Source organism: Melanotaenia boesemani, chromosome 11 (genome assembly GCF_017639745.1).
Source record: "Melanotaenia boesemani isolate fMelBoe1 chromosome 11, fMelBoe1.pri, whole genome shotgun sequence".
Taxonomy (NCBI): Eukaryota; Metazoa; Chordata; class Actinopteri; order Atheriniformes; family Melanotaeniidae; genus Melanotaenia; species Melanotaenia boesemani.
The window spans coordinates 27,049,278-27,069,360 of record NC_055692.1 but is presented as its reverse complement, the minus strand read 5'-3'; the positions used below and the strand labels follow the sequence as shown (position 1 = coordinate 27,069,360).

The window sequence follows — 20,083 nt, the reverse complement described above, 5'->3', positions numbered from 1 at the left end:
TATAAAATGAAGCTTGATTTTTCGTTTTCAGTGTTTAAGGCATTTACTCCCCAGTGTTTTACTGTTACATTAGGTTTGGGGATTCAGTTTCAAACCTATAGGGGAATACAAGCTACAAATCCAATAAAATTGCCTACTATTAAGTCTAAATGTTGGTGTGAAGGAAACTTTTTACAGATTAGTTTTAGAAAACCCTTTAATTCAACTCTGAGAATTCTCTCAAGTTTAGGTGGTGTACAACAGTTGTACCAAGTAAAAACAGAAAAAAAAGCTACTCAGCCCTTGGATAACGTAGATAGCAAAACAGACTTTATTTGCATGGTCAGACTAGAACTGGGAAATCTCATTATTCATATTCATATAGACTGACATTCAAAGTGAAAAGAAAAGTAAAAAGACACAAAAACAATTTAAAGAAGGTATGGCTTTGGTTAAATAACACTCTACTATGCTGATTAGAAGAGAAACCTGTAACGCAATATTTTAGAGTGAGAGCAGAATTAAGGCTCCAGAATTCCCTGAACAAGAAGAAGGGCCAAATAATTATCATGAACATAGAGACCCAACCTGTTGCTCATACAGTAGATGCTACTCAGATGCTGAGGGAAATAGTCATCTTAGTTTTGCCATCAATCTGACAACACTATGATTTTTTTCCCCTCAAACAGCCAACACATTTCAGTGGACTCACAGACCAACAACATGACAACATAACTGTGTACTATTGACCTGCTGGATTTGGTAGTTCTGAGACATGGCACTGATACAATGGCACAGGTAGCCTGTTAATACATGTTGGAATACAAACTTTTTAATCCACAGTTGCATAGATATTTAACATCACAAACAAATGAAGTGTACTGCTCAACATTCATAAGTTTCTCAATACAGTAAAAACAGCAAAAATATCTATTCATCATTATGCCTTCGCTGCAGAAATCTCCCATCATTGGAAAAGTGGTTACTAAACATGTAAATGCTATGCACATTCAACATAATCTAGCTGCTTTGGATATTTACGAAACCCTTCTCAGGTTAGACTCAAAACAGTAATGACGGTGCGTACACCAGAGATGAAAACACCATGTACTCCCAGTATCTTTGTGCGGCTCCACTTCACTCTGTGAAACCATTTTTGCTTTTAACAGAAAAAAAGAGATGAGGAATGATCTGGCAGCCCGGTTTCTGAACAGCAATTTGTAAATGGCTGCAAATTGACTTGTTTGATTGAAAAATCAACTAAACATGTATATTCACTAATCCTTAGCTTAAAAACAGCATTGAGATGATTACAGAAACTAGAACATTGATTCAATGATTGATTAACCTGTAAAAGAAAGGCTGCTTTGTAACATGATATCCACTTGTCTTAATATTCATACACAAATGTGTTTGAGTCACATGACGGTTCACACATTAAAACTGTGATGCTGACTCATCCATTTTTCAGTCAGTTTATTCATCACAGCACCACTGGTGTAACACTGTCCAACTATTTACCACAGAAGTATCTAAAAGCCTTTTTGTCCTCATGATTTAAAAAAAAAAATGCAAAAGCTAAAAACAATAGGTCACCTGTTCCCTGCTTTATGGTTTCTAAAATGACACACTCAGCCAGTGAGCAGCATTGTCAAACACACACACAGTATATCATGGATTTCAGTGTCAGTGTGAATTCATCTTCTAAAAGACACAAACTTCAAAGATTTGAATACACAATGATTTGAGGGTTACAAAAAGAATGACTATGCTGCCCTTGGAAAATGTCCTTTAAATTCTAAATATGTCTGCATCGCGTTTCCTGACCAACTCAAAACAACACAGAAATAAGTTGCTGTCAGCACATAGAAGAAATGTTTTTCCCCAATTTCAAAAGGACACAAGACTCATTTGATCTGGCAAAACGCTGCTTCAACCACATGCACAAACCCAACTCATACAAACTTCCAAAGCCATGGTCACCAGAGGACAGCTTTCTTTGATACAAACAAAATCCATTCTCACACCCAACTGTGCTAAAATGATTTAGACACTTATCTAAAGCCTGACCTAAAGTGAAGTTTACTCCCCAACTCTCTAACTGAACAGTTTGATGAAGCAGCCGTGGCAGTAGGGTTTGTCGTTTTGCTCTTTGAAAGTGCCTTTGTTGAGTTGTTTCAAGCAGAAGGCACAGACAAAATGCTCCGGGTGGAACTTCTTGGACATGGCTGTGATACAGCGTCCTGTGATGGGCTTCTGACAGCCGGAGCAGAGGGAGCCACGCCGCTCGTGGTAGTGCACTTCACAGTAAGGTTGGCCATCGTGCTCGAAGAAACTTCCATTCACAAACGGAGTGAAGCACTCCTGCAGATACACAGGAAGAGGCTGTTTTGTAATTGCACTGTTCCACTGAAACACACAAACTTAAGTGACAGAAATGACTAATACCAACCCTGCAAACGAAACACTCTGGATGCCAAAGGCAGTTGAGGGCTGAGATGTAATTCTCCAGAATGGCTCTGGCACAGCCGCCACATTTCGGTGCAAACATGTCAAAGTAATCCTTCCTGCAATATGCTTTTCCATCCTTTTCATGAAAACCTTCATAAGCAACACAAACACAAAATATTTATCATTTCATTCAGTCGTATTTATAAAAGTAAAAATCAAACTTATTTGGTCTCGGAAACAAAAAAAAGAATAAAAACCAAAACCTTCTGGGCCAAAGAAGGATCCACACTGAGCGCAGAAGAAATGTTCAGGATGCCATGTTCTGTCCAGCGCCGTCACAACTTTCTAAATGGAGAAAACAACACTTGTTACAGGCTGACCATTGCACATTATAGCCTGTAAATGTACAGAGTGATGACTCACATCCAGTATGGGCCCGTTGCAGTAGTAGCATCGTGGAGAGAACAGATTATGGTAATCTTTCTCACAGTAGGGCTGGCCTTCTCGCTCAAAAAAGTTTCTGGAGCCAATCTCCTCTTGACAGTGTGTACACACAAAATGTTCAGGGTGCCATGTGCGGCCCATGGCAGTCACCACCTAAACAAATAGGAGAGTACACTCTGCACTTTAGCATGCAATTTCACAGGGTTGGAAAAATTACATATTTATTTTACAGATACTTAAACTAATCGTCTCACCTGTCCCACAATTGGCTTACAGCAGGCACCGCAAACTCCTTTGGCTACTGTCTGCACCCCAAGTTTGTTGAGGTCAGACTGCAGACTACCAAGCATGTTGTCCAGCTTGTTTACCTGTGTCAGGGGCCCACCAGGAACACCTCCTTTCCCTTGGGCCATAATCTAAAATGGTTTAAAGTAAGAATGTAGTTTTATGTGCCTGATAAACATTCAAATGTAAAAAAAAAAAACTTTGTGTGAAAAGTGTGGAAAAACAGAAGCAAGAAAAGATGGGGAGTCATGCCTGCATTGGAGGGAAGATTGGGTCATATTCTGTTTGACAGCCTACAGACACCAGGACTTTGGGTGCAGCTGGTTGTTCCGGCTCCACTGGTGGTGGCCAAGCTGGGGTGTTGAGGACAGGAGGAGGGGGCTCTGGTTTGGGGGTGGGAGAGTCCCTAATTTGGACAGGTGGAGGGGAAGCTTTTATAATCTGCTGAGGTGCAAGGGGAACTGGTTCCTGAATGTGGGTAGTCTGGGGAGTGGCAGAGGTGGAGGTAGGTGGAGGAGGGGGTGGTGGCATTGGAACAGGGCGCTGCTGTACTGGGAGTGGTCTGTTTGGTTCTTCTACAACAGGAGGGCGATCAGGGGTAGGGGGAGAGAGAGGTGGGAGCACCTTCCTGATAGAGACAGGTGACTCAGGGGGAATTATGATCTAAAGACAGACGGAAGAAGAGACAGAGAGAAAAAAAGTGCAAAAAGCAAGAAAAGGTGAATTAACTGGAAAAAGAAATTGTAGTAAATATGTTAACCACAATGAAGCCAACCTTGTCAACCTCACTGCTGAACCCCTCGGGACGGAAACGCTGAGGTTTAGATGTGATGACGACACAGTCAGTCAGCCAGTCATCAGACTGTTTGCGCCGCCGCTCCGAGCGGGCGATCCCAAGCTTACCCTGAAGCTCCTCTATAAGACGGTCCTGAGAAGAGGTCTTGTTTACAATCATGGGTCCCATCTTCCTGCGCAGGTGACCATCCCGGTACATGGGGTGGATATTGGGAGTCTCCTTAGTGCGCCTAATCACTGATTTTATCTAAGGGGGAATGTTGAGTACCTTATCGTATGTCCACAATAATTAAACTAGCTCAAGCAACATGCCAAGATGCCATGGTGGTCAGTGGGTTTTGAGTCACACTTCAAGTAATTCTTGCATGCTTAGGTGAGATGCAACCATTATCCAGTAAACTTAGACCTAGACTGCAGTCTCTCAATCAGTCACTCCAACATGATCACGCAGGTTCTATTAGGTTCTTTTACCCAAAACTAATACAACGTATAATAAAGTTTATAGTTACTGCCAAGCTTTGCATTAATTATGAGTGCAGTATCAAAGCAAAAAATCTTCATTAGATGGCTTCTATTCGTGTAGCTTCTGCCTGGAAATACAACTGAAATGGTTTTGTTATCTTTATCTTCTTTTAATCTGTAATATATTTTTTCCCAGTTAAACAGGGCAGTAACATTTCAGCACAGCTCCCTAGTGAAGCTCAAAAGTAGAGGACAGCCTTTAATCAATTACTTTTCAACTTTGGTTTGACATATTAACCATATGATATGGTTAACATAAAAAATTTGTGCAGGAAAAGCTGTGTCAGCTCTACTTTTCTGTATTTAGTAAGACTTGAGAGATGATAAATGCTACAAATATGATCATTGCTGCATCTCAAAGGGAGAGCACTTACTAGTAACTAGTTTAAGCCTTTTAAAAAGTTGGCAAAAGACAAAACTGGAGCAGAGGCTAGCATGTATAAAAGCATCAGTGTTGTTAGCCAGGAGCAGGAGCAAAACAAGTCCAACTTGTGTCACATGCAGGAGTGCAGATGCATACATGTCCTGTTGCAGAGACTCTGTCCAAAGTGGGAGTTTGAAGCAGAGGTAGGTCCAGGGCAACATCAGGGGTCCCAGGGCATGAGAAGGGGGTCATGGACTCATCCATCCAGCTGGCTTCTGTCAGCGGGGTCATGCTGCCATCTGTGTACAGCCTCTCTGTGTAAGGTGTCATGGTGCCATCCAGTCCATCGTGTAAGGACATGGACAGTTCCTCATCGGCCCAGTCCAGATCTCCATTCCCATCAGTGCCTCCATCCACTGAGTCATCTGTAATGGTGTTGGTGGCAATGGTGAAAGTGTCAGGCTGCACGCTGCTTCTGTCCATGGGCAGGATAAGCTCCTCATGCACCTCCGGCATTCCATTGCCAAGGGGATGCATCTCAATCTTCAGCTGTGGTTGCTCCTCATGTGTTGTATGATTTTGTGCAAAACTCATTGCCAACAGCTTGTCTAGTGCCTCATCCAGGGAGGGCTCTACTACAGAAGGTTGTGGCAAAACAGGGGGGATGTCACTCTGAGCTGCAGGTGTTACTTCCAACAGTTCTCTTGTGGTGCTGGTGAAGGTCAGCGCAGAGGGAACCTTCAATGGAGAGGCTGGACATGGCGAGGACGTTTTTGATGAGGCAGGCACAGAAGGTGAAGCTATAGAAACAGCAACAAGGAGTGGGGAAGGAGTTGAGAGAGGGGGAGTGAGGCTTTTTGAAGGAGGTGAACTAGAAAAATTTAAATCATGGTCATGGAAACAAGCAGGCCCCTTGCTCATAGACTCAGGAGCATAAGATGCTTTACCAGTAGTAGCTGGAGGGGAGATCCGCTCAAAAGATGGACTAGGAGACTTGGAGGACTTGTGGTCCAGGACAGTGATAACTGAGGTTAGTGAGGGGGAGGTGGTATTGGAAGGACTTGGGCTACTTCTCAATAAACTGGAATTGGACGGAACCAACTGAGAGAGCACTAGCAGCGATTTTGTTTGGGATGCCAGCATGGTAGCAGAGACATCTATAACAGAGTCCAGGTCCATGTCACTGGCGGCAGAAAGTGAGGATGCAGGACTGTGAGGAGGGAGACAGCCTAGATGGGGCATCAGCAGGCCACCATCTCCTCTATCCTCATCTATGTGCAGCTCTAGACCAGAATTTAAAGAGAGGAGAGGAGAGGCAGGCTGGTGGAACAGACTAAGAGAAGAAGAAGCCACTGGAGTAACAGAGGAAGAGACTGAAGGATGGTGACAGTAGGAAGATGTCCCTGTAGGATCTAGTGCAGACCCAGAAGAACTGGGCTAGAGAACAGAGAAGCATAAGCAAGATAAAGAAGAAGGGGACAGGAACAATCACAAACATATCAAGAGAGGCTTGAGTTTTAATAATGAAGTGAAACCTTTCTGGTGTTCACTTTTGCTGCCTTTTACCTTAAAGTCAGACAAAGATGCCATCAGTTCATCTAGCTCTCTTGTGGCACAGGAAGCTGAAATTCTTGCTTGCTGCTGAGATGACGTATCCAAATCACTGTGTCGAGTGGAAGAGCTGGAAAATACAGGTTACCAGTCAAAAAGGGATTTGTTATTACATTCAAGCAATCACACCAACTAAGGCTATGTCCACATGGCTCCGAAGCCGTTTCAGGTGTGAAAATGGAGTGAAAATGGTGGCGAAAACTAGGAGAACGGCTTCAACATCCCCACGAAGCCGCTGTAGTACGTACTACAAGGCTGTGGGGGTGCTACGATGAGTAACACTCCAGAGCTAGAACAAGATGTAGCGCATGCGCAGATAATGACATATCAGCTTACTCCCACATTTGATGGTACAGTAGTGTAATACTGTGTTGTAAAAGCAGTGCATTTTAGTGCTAAAGCTGTACACAAGCCAGGATTGTCTGGAGCAGCACCACAACACAGTTGGCTATTATTGTTGTTGTGTTTGGTGCATTCATCACACTGACGTCATATCCTCTAGTGGTGCGGTTAAGCTGTACTCACAATACCACAGACTGTAGAGGTCTCAAACCTATCCACCTTTATACCTGGTTTCAGACATGATCAGTTTCATGGAGGCTAATCCCTGGTTTCGTGGGGATGAAAAGGTGGATTACTAAAATACTGTTGGCCCCTTAAGATCCACTGGGTGATTTCTCAATAACAAGCAAAGCCTTTCATGGCTTTATAATCACCAACACTCAACGCTGACTGTAGAAAAAAAGTCCCAATAGGGAAGTTTGTCTTATTACCTTATATTCTATTAAAATCTACAAATTTTGCAACTTTTTTGCCTAACATAAACGAGACAGCTACCAGCTCAGCAGCACCACATGGCCCAATGTAACACATGTATTTCAGAGCTAAAAAAAAAAAAAAAAACTGTGGTTTTTCTAATCCTCTTCTGCAGCACCAATTCAGTAACCACAAGCCCAACTGATACAAACCACTTATCCACCACTACTCAGTCTTTTTTTTAAATGAACTCAGACCTGTATACATCCCTGTGAGGAACTTAATGGAGACTTTTCTTAAGAGAAACTGAGTTTGAGGTCAATAATAAGTGTAGCAGAGAGCAGACACTAAACTTTTTACTGATGTAACATTGTTCAAATTGAAATGCCATACCTCGGTGAAGGTACTGAGCCCTCCAGTTCGTCCAGAAGACTTTCCACCGTGGGCCGGGCCTCCTCCAGTCTTGTCCCGTTTCTCTTTGGTTTCTCCTGTTGCGGGGGGCTTACGAGGATGTCAGGAGCACTGCCATTCTCATAGTGAGTGATGCTGCAGGATGGTAAGGGTGGAGCTGCCTCCTCTGTGGGCACGTAACATTATGACACAAACAGAAGACAGTAAGCTGAAGAATTTCCCAATTTCCAATTTAAACATCCTTAATTCCTTATTATGTATCTTCGGTCCTCCCACTAGAAAGGGAGTAGATGGAGGAGGCATGGACAGACATGACGGAAAAAGGACTCTAGATGACAGGCAACAGACCAAATGAAACATCTAAAATGATGAAACTTTTAAACCAATGTTGGTCTCACAGTTGCATCATCCAATAATTATCTTACTGCAGTCTGTCACTGTATTTCATCCTTTCCATCAAATGAGCATTAAAATGTTTGTGACAACATGCATATTTATTGCAAAATCTACTAAATACTCTAGATTCAACTTACATTGTGGAATTAAAATGTCACTCATGTCTAAAGACCTTTGAGAAAGATGCACCAATGCATTCTGGCTGTACCTCTTCCAGTAAGCATCCTCTTAAAAAATGTTTCACTGAGACTGATATTCAGGTTACAAGTAGTAGAATGGAGAAGGGAGTAGCTAAGCAAGCATAAATCAGCCAAATGAACTGATCCTTCTGTCTCTACCTGTAGTGGGGAAGGAAGGGGAGCTCTGCTGCACCGCATTAAGTTCCAACAAAAGCCTGTCGAGCTCGGAGAGGTTACTGCCCAGGGCAGAGCTCATGGCTGCTGATGACGAGTCTGATGTCTTCTGCTTGTTTGGAAAACTGAAAAGAACACAGGAAATTACTAAAAATAACAGAAAATACCAGATGTTGTGGTTATCTTTCTATATACACAATATCTCAAGTGTGCAAAGGGTACCTGTAAACGTGGTCCTCTTCAGTGTGAGACAATGGAGAACTGCTACTGTCCCTGGACCATGAGCTCTTCTGGGCTGAACCCAAAGACTGCAGAGGATTCATTATTTATTAACTTTCTATTTAAAATCAGTCCGGAAGACTTATTTTTCTGACAATTTTGATATCTGGGATTGTGAACAAACAGAAGTACTACATACAGATACACACATTAAGCCAGCTTTTTACCAGTTGTGTTAAGTTGTTGAATTGCTGTACTATGTCTGTGTGTACATATTCTCACAGCCAACCTTTCTTTTGCAGCTCTGCTACTGTCTGTAGTATTTTGCTTTCGTAAAGGCCAAAAAAAAGTGATTTATGATTGATACGAGGCAAAAGTCAAGACCAGAGGGTTGGCCAGTTGTAACCAGATCAAAGTTATACGCCTTTTGAACCGTTTTTAAGAGGGAGACAGAAGCACAAAAAGAAAAAGAAATTTAATTCTGTCACCACACCAACATAACTGTATCACATACTGGGTTTCGAACTACAGAACCCATAAATATTTCCTTTAATAATAAGCTATTCTAAAATTAAATGGAAAATAACCCTGATAAACAAAAGTAAATATAATTCAAATGCCTGTAATGTATTACATATATATAATAACTGTAAAAGTTCCTGACATGAGGCCAATATGATGCCCTAAAAACAGCCCCACCAAGGCTTCTCTCAAGCATGAAAAATAGGCAACACACAGAAAGGCACCATCGGCAAAGTGATTAAAGCTGTACTTGAGTTGTGCATGCCCTAATTTGTCAATGAGAGCCAAAATGAAGATCAGAATTTTCTGCACATGCAACACACACACCATGCAGCTATTTTGAAGCAGGCCTTAGGGAGACCAACCTGCTGAGAAGAGTGATGAGAGTCTGGTTGATCTGTCAGGGACCCATTCAGAGCCTCGGCTGAGGGTGGAGGAGGGACTGGTGGTGGCACTGATACATCTTGGTAAGAGTGTCCTGTAGGGATGGAGTAAGGGGTTTCGTCGGGCAAAAAGACAGGTCGCTTTGAGATGTGGGATGTCGTAGACTCTAGGTCTGCCAGCAATGCATCTGTAACACACACACACACACACACACACATATACTGTTTGAATATATAGTACCTGTAAATCTTGTAGCAACCACAACATGATACTTATTTCCCTTTGTCATTTGAAGAAGCAGCAGTTTTATTTCCCCAGGTTATTTCACATGTCTGAGTTGGACACCAATGAATTCTTTGATGGGATATTTGAGTGCTTGAAAAGTAACAACTGACGATAGGCTGTAAACAGACAATGACACGAAGTTTCCCATTTCAGTCTGTCAACAAAACCAAAAAAAGTTTTTGCCTCATTGCAAATCCAAAAGTAACATTAGGCCAAGTGACAGCCAAAGCATGGTACAATACATTACTCAACCCATCCAAACCCATGAGGCCCTCAGAAAATATCCCTCTGAATACCATTTAGTCCACACCAAATACACATCAGTCAATGGTAGCTATCTGTCAACGTTCTTGATGTCTTCTTTCTGCATCCTTGTCATTCACTTAATGTCTAAGATTTGCTTTACTTTTATGAGACTGGGTATGAACTTAACAAGATAAACTGATAACAAACAAGTAGACAGACAGCATTTTTGAATCCTGTCCAGGGTTGAGGGGGTACAGAGTTCTCCTGTTGAGAGTTTGCTGCAACACAGCAACAAAATAGACTCTTACATCACACAATCCATCCATCGTCAGCCTGTCCAGAATAGACTGCAATCACTAGCTGCATACTGTTACACTACAGAGGCTTGGACCTGTTTCAGTCCTTTTTAAACAATCACTGCACATTTAAGCTCATACTGTCAAAGAAGAGGGGTACAAAATCATCTAAAAAGGTATCCAAGCTGGGCCCTGCAACTTCTAAAATGTGATCTCAATGAAACAGAATGCATCTAGATTTTGTTCATGGAGGACAACTTGAATTTTAAGTGCTTCCTGTGAGATTTTGGGATGATTAGTATAGTTAATATAATACAAGATGGTTTAAAATTGTTCACCATTTTATGTCATCTAAATAATTGCTACTTTCCAAATTCTCCACCAGCAACTCAACCAATCCTGAATGAAGTCTCTGCTAAGTCATCAACAAAGTTAATAACTAGTACAAAACTTTCTTTCCAAACAGAAAAACATATGCAAAAAATATAATAGAAATCAAGTAGAGCCATACATTCTTTTCCATTGCCTGTGTTAAAACCTGTAATAAAGCCTACCATAATCTTAAGCAGGATCATAGGAATCTAGCAACGAGAGCATTAGTTTTTCAATCCATAGAAAGTAAAATATATACTTACATAATATCCGTTTGTTATATCTGTAATATCCTCTGTCAAAGGATTTGAGTGTGTTTGTGTGAAGCAGACAGCAGTACAGAGAAAGATAATGTGAACAACCAGCAGCGATAACATACTGCTAGTACTAAGAAAGAGGGGGGAGTGGTTAAAAAGCCAACACTGGGGACAATGTCCTTTTAGTGCCCCTCTATCTCAAAAATAAACACAAAAAAATTTATTTTATTAATCAATTCTCATCCTCAAACATAATTCATTTGCATAATATGTCCGAGTCAACTGTTTGTTATATCATGTATGATATCTAAAGAAAAAACAAATAAAAAGTTGTTCCGATTACATGCCTAAATAATCTGCAAAGCAAAAACCTCTTATCGATTACTATGCCTTGACCTCCACTACAATCAGTCTTGACTCTTCCTCATCATCTTCAGTCCAAATGGGGATCCTGCCCAGAAGCAAAATGTTGAAGTCCTGAAGTTTGGCATAAACCACATGAGAGCACAAACCTATTTAAAGCAGTAAGCTCAGTGAGTACCCATGTCTGTGCAAATGTGCTGAAATATCACGACCAGCTCAAAATAATCTGCACCTGGTGCTGACATGCTAAACAAGGCCTTACTGAGGTTGACTTTGTCGCTCATAAAACAAAGCATCCAGATAGAAAAATACCAGAACTGGTGTTAGGACAAAGGTGAGCCATAAACTGCAGTGATCTGGATTTAGGCACAAATTCACATTTCTCTGTCAGTAACTTTCATATTACAAAATAATACATGCTTTATTACTCGCTACTTATGGAAAAGTATTCCTAGAAAGTTCTTGGCCCTGACAGAGCACAGCAGCGCTCCTCTAAAATACTTGCAGGCGAAGCCAAAGTTTTGAGAATAATTTGAACCCACTTCCACCCACTGATATGGCACATATGTGACTGTGGCAAAGGAGCAACAGTTTCCAAACAGAAACCTTGCAGATAGATAAATTGTTTAAAAAAAATGTGGTGACTTAAACGTTATGGCTTCATTCATTCCACGATGGGAAATAAAATAATCTAGTGTGGATCTTTGTGTTTGGTTTCATTAAAAGATCAAATTAATTTTCGAGAAAATTAGTCAAACCAATGTGTTGCCATCAGCCATCTATTTATACAGCTCCTAATTTAATCTGAGTTAATCGTTACCCTTCACATAGAAATTTTAAAGTTAAAATAGTGAGACAAATTAGTCAGATAATCAACCTCTATTTTTGATTTGATTTACTTGGTAATGCACGGCAGCAGCATGGAGTCCAATGCAAATTTACTTCTGGGATAATTAAGGCTTTACTGACATATTTTAGTAGTTAATAAACCGCCTTAAGTAATTATCTTTGGCAAAAATAGATATTCTCCAGTTGTCTTCAGATGTGAAGTTTAAAAAGAAAAAAATACTTAAGTCCAGCTCTGTAAAGATAATTAAAGTAGTGCAAGATGCTCCAGCATAAATCCTATACAACAAACAATAAATATGAATACTTTATCCAAACATTTAGCTCCTGTCCTGTGGTAGCTTTAACTGACCAGCTTGCTGCATACACATGTGTAAACACACACATAATCTCCTCTCACCACTGAGTGCGTCTCTTTACTGCAGGTCATAAAAGAATAAAGAATGAAGATGCTACTGAAATGCTCCTGCTTCCATCACTTTACTGGGGAGGGCAGTATTGAGACTGTCATGAGGAGAGACAACAAGTCAGAAAAGTTTGGTTCACAAAGAGTCAGAAGCATTTAGAATGCAAACATGCACTGCACGCCAACTAACAGGCTAAGCTTTTCCATTCCAGACAGGGGGTAGGAGCCACAACGGACAAAGTCCAATTCTGCTCCCACAGCATCCTGACATAATGATCCATTGTACAGGGTCTGGAGGAATAAAGTCGTCATCTAGAATGATATGACTGGATTTAATAATTTCAGATGAATTTATTAGTTCTCAGACGAACAAGTACTGCTTTACACTAGCTCTATCAGGAGATCTAACTAAGGTCACACTGTGATGACTTATCTCCATTACGTTCAACAAACAAGTGTGCGGCCATGCGGATAGTACCGTGCACATTCTTGTGGCAGTGGGTACATGTATAGTCTTGACTCTGTGCACCCTTATCCACCCACCCAAGGCCCTGCCATGGTCCTGCAGTGTTTATCAGATGGGAATGAAGGTACATGGGGAATTCCACACATTCCTCTGTCCGCTTTGCAGAAAGCAAGCAATCAGGTGGGAACATGGGGAAAGTTGCTCAGGAATGGGAGTATGCAGCTCTAATTCAGTGAAAAACCCCTTTACAATCCAACCTGTCTCTGGAATCAAAAAGATTACTCATTATAAAATCTACTCCAGCCAGGCGTTCCTCCAACACCACAGGATTCTAGGTACTGAGTCTGTGAAGAATGTGCTTGAATACAAAACACCATCTGTTAAACCAGAAAATGAAAATATAAAGTGTTGACAATTACAGGACCCATTCTGCTAACTACAGCATGCTCTGAATTCCACAATAAGGGAGATGTCAGTGTTTTCCTTGTCCTTTCCCACATAGTGTGGAGTACGGTGCAGGCATGGATAAAACAGGGACGTCTAATCTTTTCTATTAGCATATGGGCAATGACGATGGGGCATCGGGGTCCACGGTTCACCTGTTAATAGCAAGGCAGCAAAAGAGCAGATCTGGCTGCAGTCCCAAATCGAAACCCTACCCCAGACCAACCCAACATGATATTTATATCAAACAAGGCAGGGGCCAGGGAGAGGAGGTGGAGGGTGAGATGCCAGTGAGACAGAAAGAGATGGCCGTGGCTCTGTAGGAACCAGATAGAGAAACTAAGAAAGGGAGTTAAAAGAAAATTGACTTGACATCAAAACATATTAGAGAATGAATGAAGAAGTAAACAGTTTTTAAGCCACTCAGACTGATGGCCACCTGTTTCTATTGTAGAACACACAATGGCATATAAAGGATGAATGAGTAATGACACACAATCAGAGAGGCAGAAGCATCTTAGGGTGATACCTACCTAAAAATACCCTGCCAAGCAGCCACACATTTGAAAGATGACACTCCCCTTGAGAGAGTGCTGTACCGAAATAAAAGTACTTCCCCACAGACCAGTAAATCAGATGACAAGGGAAAGTCTAAAGACTGATGTAACAGCCAGTCACTGAGGACATATCCAGGCCCAAGCACGAATAAAAACCGTATGACAATGAGGAGCCTTTTGTGCAACAAGAGTGTAGTCCGAAGAAAAGCGTTGTTGGATAAAGGCCTCAGCTTCCTCTTATGTCTTCATATTTATTAAAACACACTAAACCATTATACAGATAGTCATCCTATAGAAATACAAACATTTAACACTCATGAGTAATTACCAATGCTGTTATGATTAAGTTTGGTGAACTTTTCTTCATAAACCAACATGGTTAATTGCCAATAATAGTTCATTATTTATAGTATCATGTTTAGTCTACTTGTGTAGGAGTTTAAAAGGATTTTAAAATTATTTATTTTTAAAATCTTGCCAGTTTTTTTTTTTTCATTTTAAACAGTCAACCTTTTCTTTTATCAAATGTTAAGTGTCAGAAAAAAACAGCTTTATTGAACACTGCATTATCTTAGGCAAAGGCTATGTATGTATGAAGGTTTTAATGCACAATTCCAACTTTTTTGTTGAGATCAGAATTTTTTGCATGGTTGTTCACATCATAACTTAAATGCAACAACCATCAGACTCCAGTGTGAACAATCTAAGGCCCTAAAGTCACCTGCATGTACAGAAGATGTGGCGTCACACACAGTGTGCTGTGTTTACAGAAGCAACATTTGCTCTTGTTGCATCCACCTCCTTTAGCACGTGATGTCTGCCTCACTTCTATGATACAAAAGTCAGATGAAATGCAAACATCAGATATATATCTGATTTATGAAAGTGACCTGAGTCTGATTTGAAGAAAGATAATTACATACGTAGAGAGGGATAAACTCACTTTGCTAATGCTAGGTTTAAAAAAATTATTAATCAATTTGAATTGATTTGAATTTAATGAATCCACAAAACTCAGAGATAGATTTTTTATTATACGTTTCCTTTTCCGGTGACAACAGTAACCCTTTGATCATTTAAATATTGTATTTCAGATTTGCATGGAGACGTGCCATATCACATAATTACAGTAATGTCTTTACTTCCAGATATCTTATTTTGATGGTCATGTAAATGGGCTTAGTATTTGATAAAAACAGCTATCTGAGAAAGTCTTCAATATTCCATATAGTGTGAAACCTAATAGTATCAAATCGGATTTAATCTAAATCTAATCGAATCAGGAAATTAGTGGGGATACCCAGCCCTACACTTAGCCTTACCTGTTGACGACATATTAAACAAAAAAAAATCTTAATAAGATCAATGGGACTTTAAATGGCAAATTACTTCAAGTTACTGATTTTTTTGGGTTTTCTGTTTTTATTGGCCCTCTGAGATAAATGTATTGTTTTTTTTATCCTTACTCTTCTTAAACCTAAGGATAATTTGAAACTAAATAGAAGTTGATAAATTTAACTAACTTACTATTTGAATATAATATTTGAAATTTCACAAAGTTTGCAATATCACTGTTTTACTTTTCTTTTTTGCTCTGTTTTTTATTTCTTTTTTAAATCAAGTTTGATTAGATAAATATAGGTTCCTATATCAATAGGTTTTAGGTTGTGCAAAGTCAGTCATATCTTGTTGAACACAGCTTTTTGTTTAGGGCAGAAAAACAACTTCACTAAAGATTTGAAGTAGATAGAACAGTTGTGTCAATCAATTGCAATTATCATGTCATAAAATCTACAGTTGATTAAAATACAGTTTAAAAATCATCAAATGTTTGACAGCAATATGATCAAGTTGTTGCAGATTTTCTGCATGGGGTTAGGGTGATTTAAAAAAAAAAGTGTGCATTTAAGACAACAGAAGTGGAAAACCTTTCGCTTTCTATTTTTTTTAAGACAGAGTTTCCCTCTGTGAGGAAAACTGAAAACCTGTGCATATGCCTTGAGGCGTCCCTTCCTTCAGTGATGTTAGAAAAATGCTGCAAGGACTCATGCTTCCTGCTCCATTACCCAGACCTGTGTAGAAAATAGCCAGTGCTGTACTCTGAGCCAAATTTCAAGGCTACCAAAATGAACAGGCATGAATACAGCATGATAGAGAGGAACAGGGAGACTGGAAAGAGCTGCAAATTAAACAACAATATGGTAAAACAGCCTTGTACAGAAGAAATGCTGTTATAGCACCAAGTTCACAGACTGAGGGCCCACAGCTGCCCCCTCTTGCAGTGTTTGCTGGCCTCCAGCATTGACTCTGCTCATTGTTTTTCTCCTGTGTTTCCTGAGGATGTGGGGCAGGCTCTGTTGCCTAAGCGATGAGGTCAGTCATGTAGCACTCTCGTCCCCAGACCCAGAACAGGATGGGTGTGGAGCTCAGAAACAAGACTGATTTACAGTCAGGAGCTTCTTTCTCGCCTTGCAGGCGGGTCCACTGGTTAAGGGTGGTATGCACTAACCCCTGCAGCTCTCATAGAGTGATGATAGCTAGTTTGGTAACACTAACTCTGTGCTACTGTCAAGCCGAGCCACAGAAACCACTGAAGACCTTCGAAGATTTATGGTATGCAGTGCAAAAGTTGTAAACATCAAAGACCATGCTGCTTAAACTTAAACTCTCACTACTGTATCAGTAATGAAACCCTACTCTGCAAGGTGATCAGCTGATACTATTACAATAAATGTTACAGGACTGCTGTGTGTTTACAAATGCATGGAGTTGTTGCTATGCGCTCCTGTACACACATCTTTATGTGTCTTCAAACTGAGGCCCAGTGGCACCCACTGTTTTAAACAACCAATAGCACTTGTTCTCTGCTGTGGTTCTTCTCAGATGATTGCAACAATCAGAAATGTTTATAGGTAGGCAACTCCTAACTATTCAGCCTTTAATCTAGTTCCCAAATAGTGTTTTACTTGCTCAACTGAGAGATTAAGAAACAAAAGAAGGAAAACATTCTAGCAAGTTTGTGTAAAGCCGTATACACAACAGTACTTGCGTACAGGTGTGGAGACCTGCTAACATTACGGACTAGTTATGCTCTAGTCTAATGGATAAAAAGATATATGCAATATATGTTGCTGCAGACATGAAAAACATTTTCAGAGATAGGTCGTTTTCCTGAATCTCACACAAGTCTGAAGAATTTACAAAGAGCCGAATGGTGGCTTTATACCACACAAACATGAAACACAAACACAGAGCATTTAAACAGAGCTGTGCCACACGTGGCTTAACCAAATCTGGGTGAGGACTTGTCCCCTTGGTAATGAAATTGAGGTTAGGCCTGGCTACCACCTGGTTATCACTGTTAACGGCTGAATGGAGAAATCCTCTGGAAATATCTGACTCACAGTAAGAGTACTCTGCTTCTGCCAAGGGGATTCCCTTCCCCCCCGAAGGGTAGCTGAAAGTAATTTAACTTATATTTTTGTTGTTGTATTGGTGTAATTTCTTACACTTATGTAGCTTTTAACCATCTCCAACTGTTGTGATTACAAGACGACATATGTCACAACAGGACGGACTAAAACCGACAGTATACACAGAGCTGAGAGAAGTGGCAGGAGTTGAGTCATGACCCAGAGAGTATTTGGCCTTGGACCCTGACACAGAGTGATGTTTGAAATTCCTCAGCAGCCTCGCCCCCTTCCTCAGGCTGCTTTTCACGCGGCTACACAGGGGCTGTAAGCTCCCTCTCCACCAACAATACGTTCTTTCAGCAGCCCACGGCAGCAATAGCGTCTAGTGTGCCCTAGAGGTACTCTAACAGCGGGCCAAATGTGGCCCATCATCTCTCCACTTAAACAATTCACAAATCTATTTAAGTGCAGTTCTACTTAGGGAGATTAGTAAAACCTGGGACAACTCCTACAGATACTTAACAGGCAGAATAAGTTATTTAACCTGAATTAGCACAGCAAAAATAGCAGATTGACCAGCTAATAAAAGCTATAGTAACAGTATTAGATGTTTAGTGTGAAGGCCAATGATTGTGCAAAACATAAAGTAAATCAAAGCTGACAATTAAATGACAGAAATCCTTAACAATATTAATAATAATAATATATATATATATATATATATATATATATATATATATATATATATATATATATATATATATATATATATATATATATCACTTAGGAGTTTGCTTCTTTTCTCTGATAATAATTACTGCAAGCTCAATCAATTATTTAATGAGTGGTCATGCTGCAGATGTCAGATGTTAGCATGGGTCTTGATGGGCATTTTTTCTCATACTATGTAGACTTAATGTTCAATCATATTAATGAATAAAGGCAAAATGTTAGAGCCATAACACAGAAGTTTACAATAATTTTATTTGACAGCTATATGGAGAAATCATCACAAACTACATTAAAGCATCAGTAATAAATTAAAATTAAAACTAACTTAAATAAAACAACCAACCGTTCAAAAACTGGTGGTAAATTTTACATCCCAATTTCACAATTATATGTTTATAAAGGATTTATGATAAATGGCCAGTCACAACTGGAGGTCTCTCTTAAGGCTAAAAATGTGGCAGCTATTTGGTGATAATGAGTCATTCAGTAACATGAGAAATTTGCATCCACACGTTCAAGGTTTGTGATCAAGTGCTAAAATTAACAACTGCACAGTGTGAGCCTCAGGCAGATTTGAGATTGGTGAATAAATAAACTGAGGTCATCAGTCAGGTTGCTGGTAAATAATGTGAAATTATAGCCTGTGTTTTTATATGCACAGAATGAGACCCATTCAACCTTCACAGTCCACCATGCCTCTCAGGTGAATCTAATCAGAGCAGCTTACCACAGTTTGGCACTTTCTATTCTACAATAACTTCCAGTGCTGTAAAGGGCGACAGAAGTTAAAGTGCCACAATATATTACTTTTTTAAAATAGTTTGTAAAATAGTTGTTAATCTGATGATCTTTCTCTGTGTGTGTCATTGATAAATATAAGCCAAAAACTCAGCAGTCTACAAACACAGCTGCCGCCAGTAACAAGTAAAACATGCTGATGAAAGATATGACAGTAAGATGGGGTGCTGAGTTTCTTTAAGTGGTTTTAAATTAACATGTGACTGAGATGCCTAATATTATTGACTTTTTCTTTTTCCCCACACTTTTCGTTTAGTCTCCTACATCAGGGCTTTTCATATGAATGTATATACCCTTCGCATGCTTGGCTCCATCACGATCAAGATTGCATTTTAGTCAACCGAACCGGGGTTGAGCTCGCATCGTGCTGCACTGAGCAATCTAAATACGGAGGCCTGTTGACTCCACTTCAAAGTTGGAATGAGTAGCCTGGGGCAAGAGTTGAGGAGGAGACGTCTAAGCTCGATGACAAAATGTCAGAAAAACTGTTCATCCTTCAGGCACATATATTGATTAAAAGCAGTCCATATACTTGAACAGGACCGTGTGTTATTCGCAGAGACGTTAACGAGAGGGAGAGTTTAAAAGGAGGAGGTGGTGAAGGCTAGCAATATCCAGCGGCTACCTTACTACGATGCTTATTTAAAGAAAAAGTGGGTGATGTGTTTAGTGGCAAACATTTACTTTTATACATCACTCTGCAACATACCCATCTGATAATAGCTTGATTTTTCGGAGCAAGGTGACTAACTTACAATGGACCAGTGACGCTCTTCTTTCTTTTTAACATAAAATCTCGACGTGACGTTAACTATTCCTCCACCCTGTTATCCGTTCCTCACTGGGGGCAAAATAACTTTTAACTTTTCTGAAAAAACTTCAGAACTCACCTAAATCGTCCATAGCGGCTGCCTAGTTGGGGGTGCGTCAGTTTTCAGCTTGGCGAGCTTCTTGACTGTTTACAAAGTCTGAATTTTCTTCTTCAAACTTCACCACCGCTTCCCTGGAAGTTAGTTAGGATTGGTCTCGGGAACGCGCCGCAGTATGTGCATGTGTACTTTACCAGAGCGCGCCGTCTAACTACAGCTTTTGGTCACGAGCGACATCTTG

At 40.3% G+C, this 20,083-nt stretch overlaps 1 protein-coding gene across 3 annotated transcripts; it reads right to left on the bottom strand.

Moving 5' to 3' along the window:
• Positions 1-287: 287 nt before the first annotated feature.
• On the bottom strand, positions 288-19,997 carry LOC121649151 (paxillin-like). Of its 3 annotated transcripts, XM_041999759.1 has the most exons (15): positions 19,864-19,997; positions 9,474-9,679; positions 8,590-8,675; positions 8,353-8,492; positions 7,601-7,784; positions 6,407-6,521; positions 5,788-6,277; positions 4,997-5,640; positions 3,935-4,201; positions 3,412-3,822; positions 3,129-3,290; positions 2,854-3,027; positions 2,694-2,775; positions 2,432-2,580; positions 288-2,343 (listed from the first exon to the last, which is right to left on the bottom strand). In XM_041999759.1, the coding sequence occupies exons 1-15, from the start codon at positions 19,874-19,876 to the stop codon at positions 2,077-2,079; spliced, it is 3,390 nt and encodes a 1,129-aa protein (XP_041855693.1). In that variant the 5' UTR covers positions 19,877-19,997; the 3' UTR covers positions 288-2,076. The 3 variants fall into 3 exon arrangements, with proteins under 3 accessions (XP_041855693.1, XP_041855692.1, XP_041855694.1); XM_041999758.1 differs by having other exon boundaries at positions 4,997-6,277; XM_041999760.1 differs by lacking the exons at positions 3,412-3,822; positions 3,935-4,201; positions 4,997-5,640; positions 5,788-6,277.
• Between the last annotated feature and the right edge of the window lie 86 nt (positions 19,998-20,083).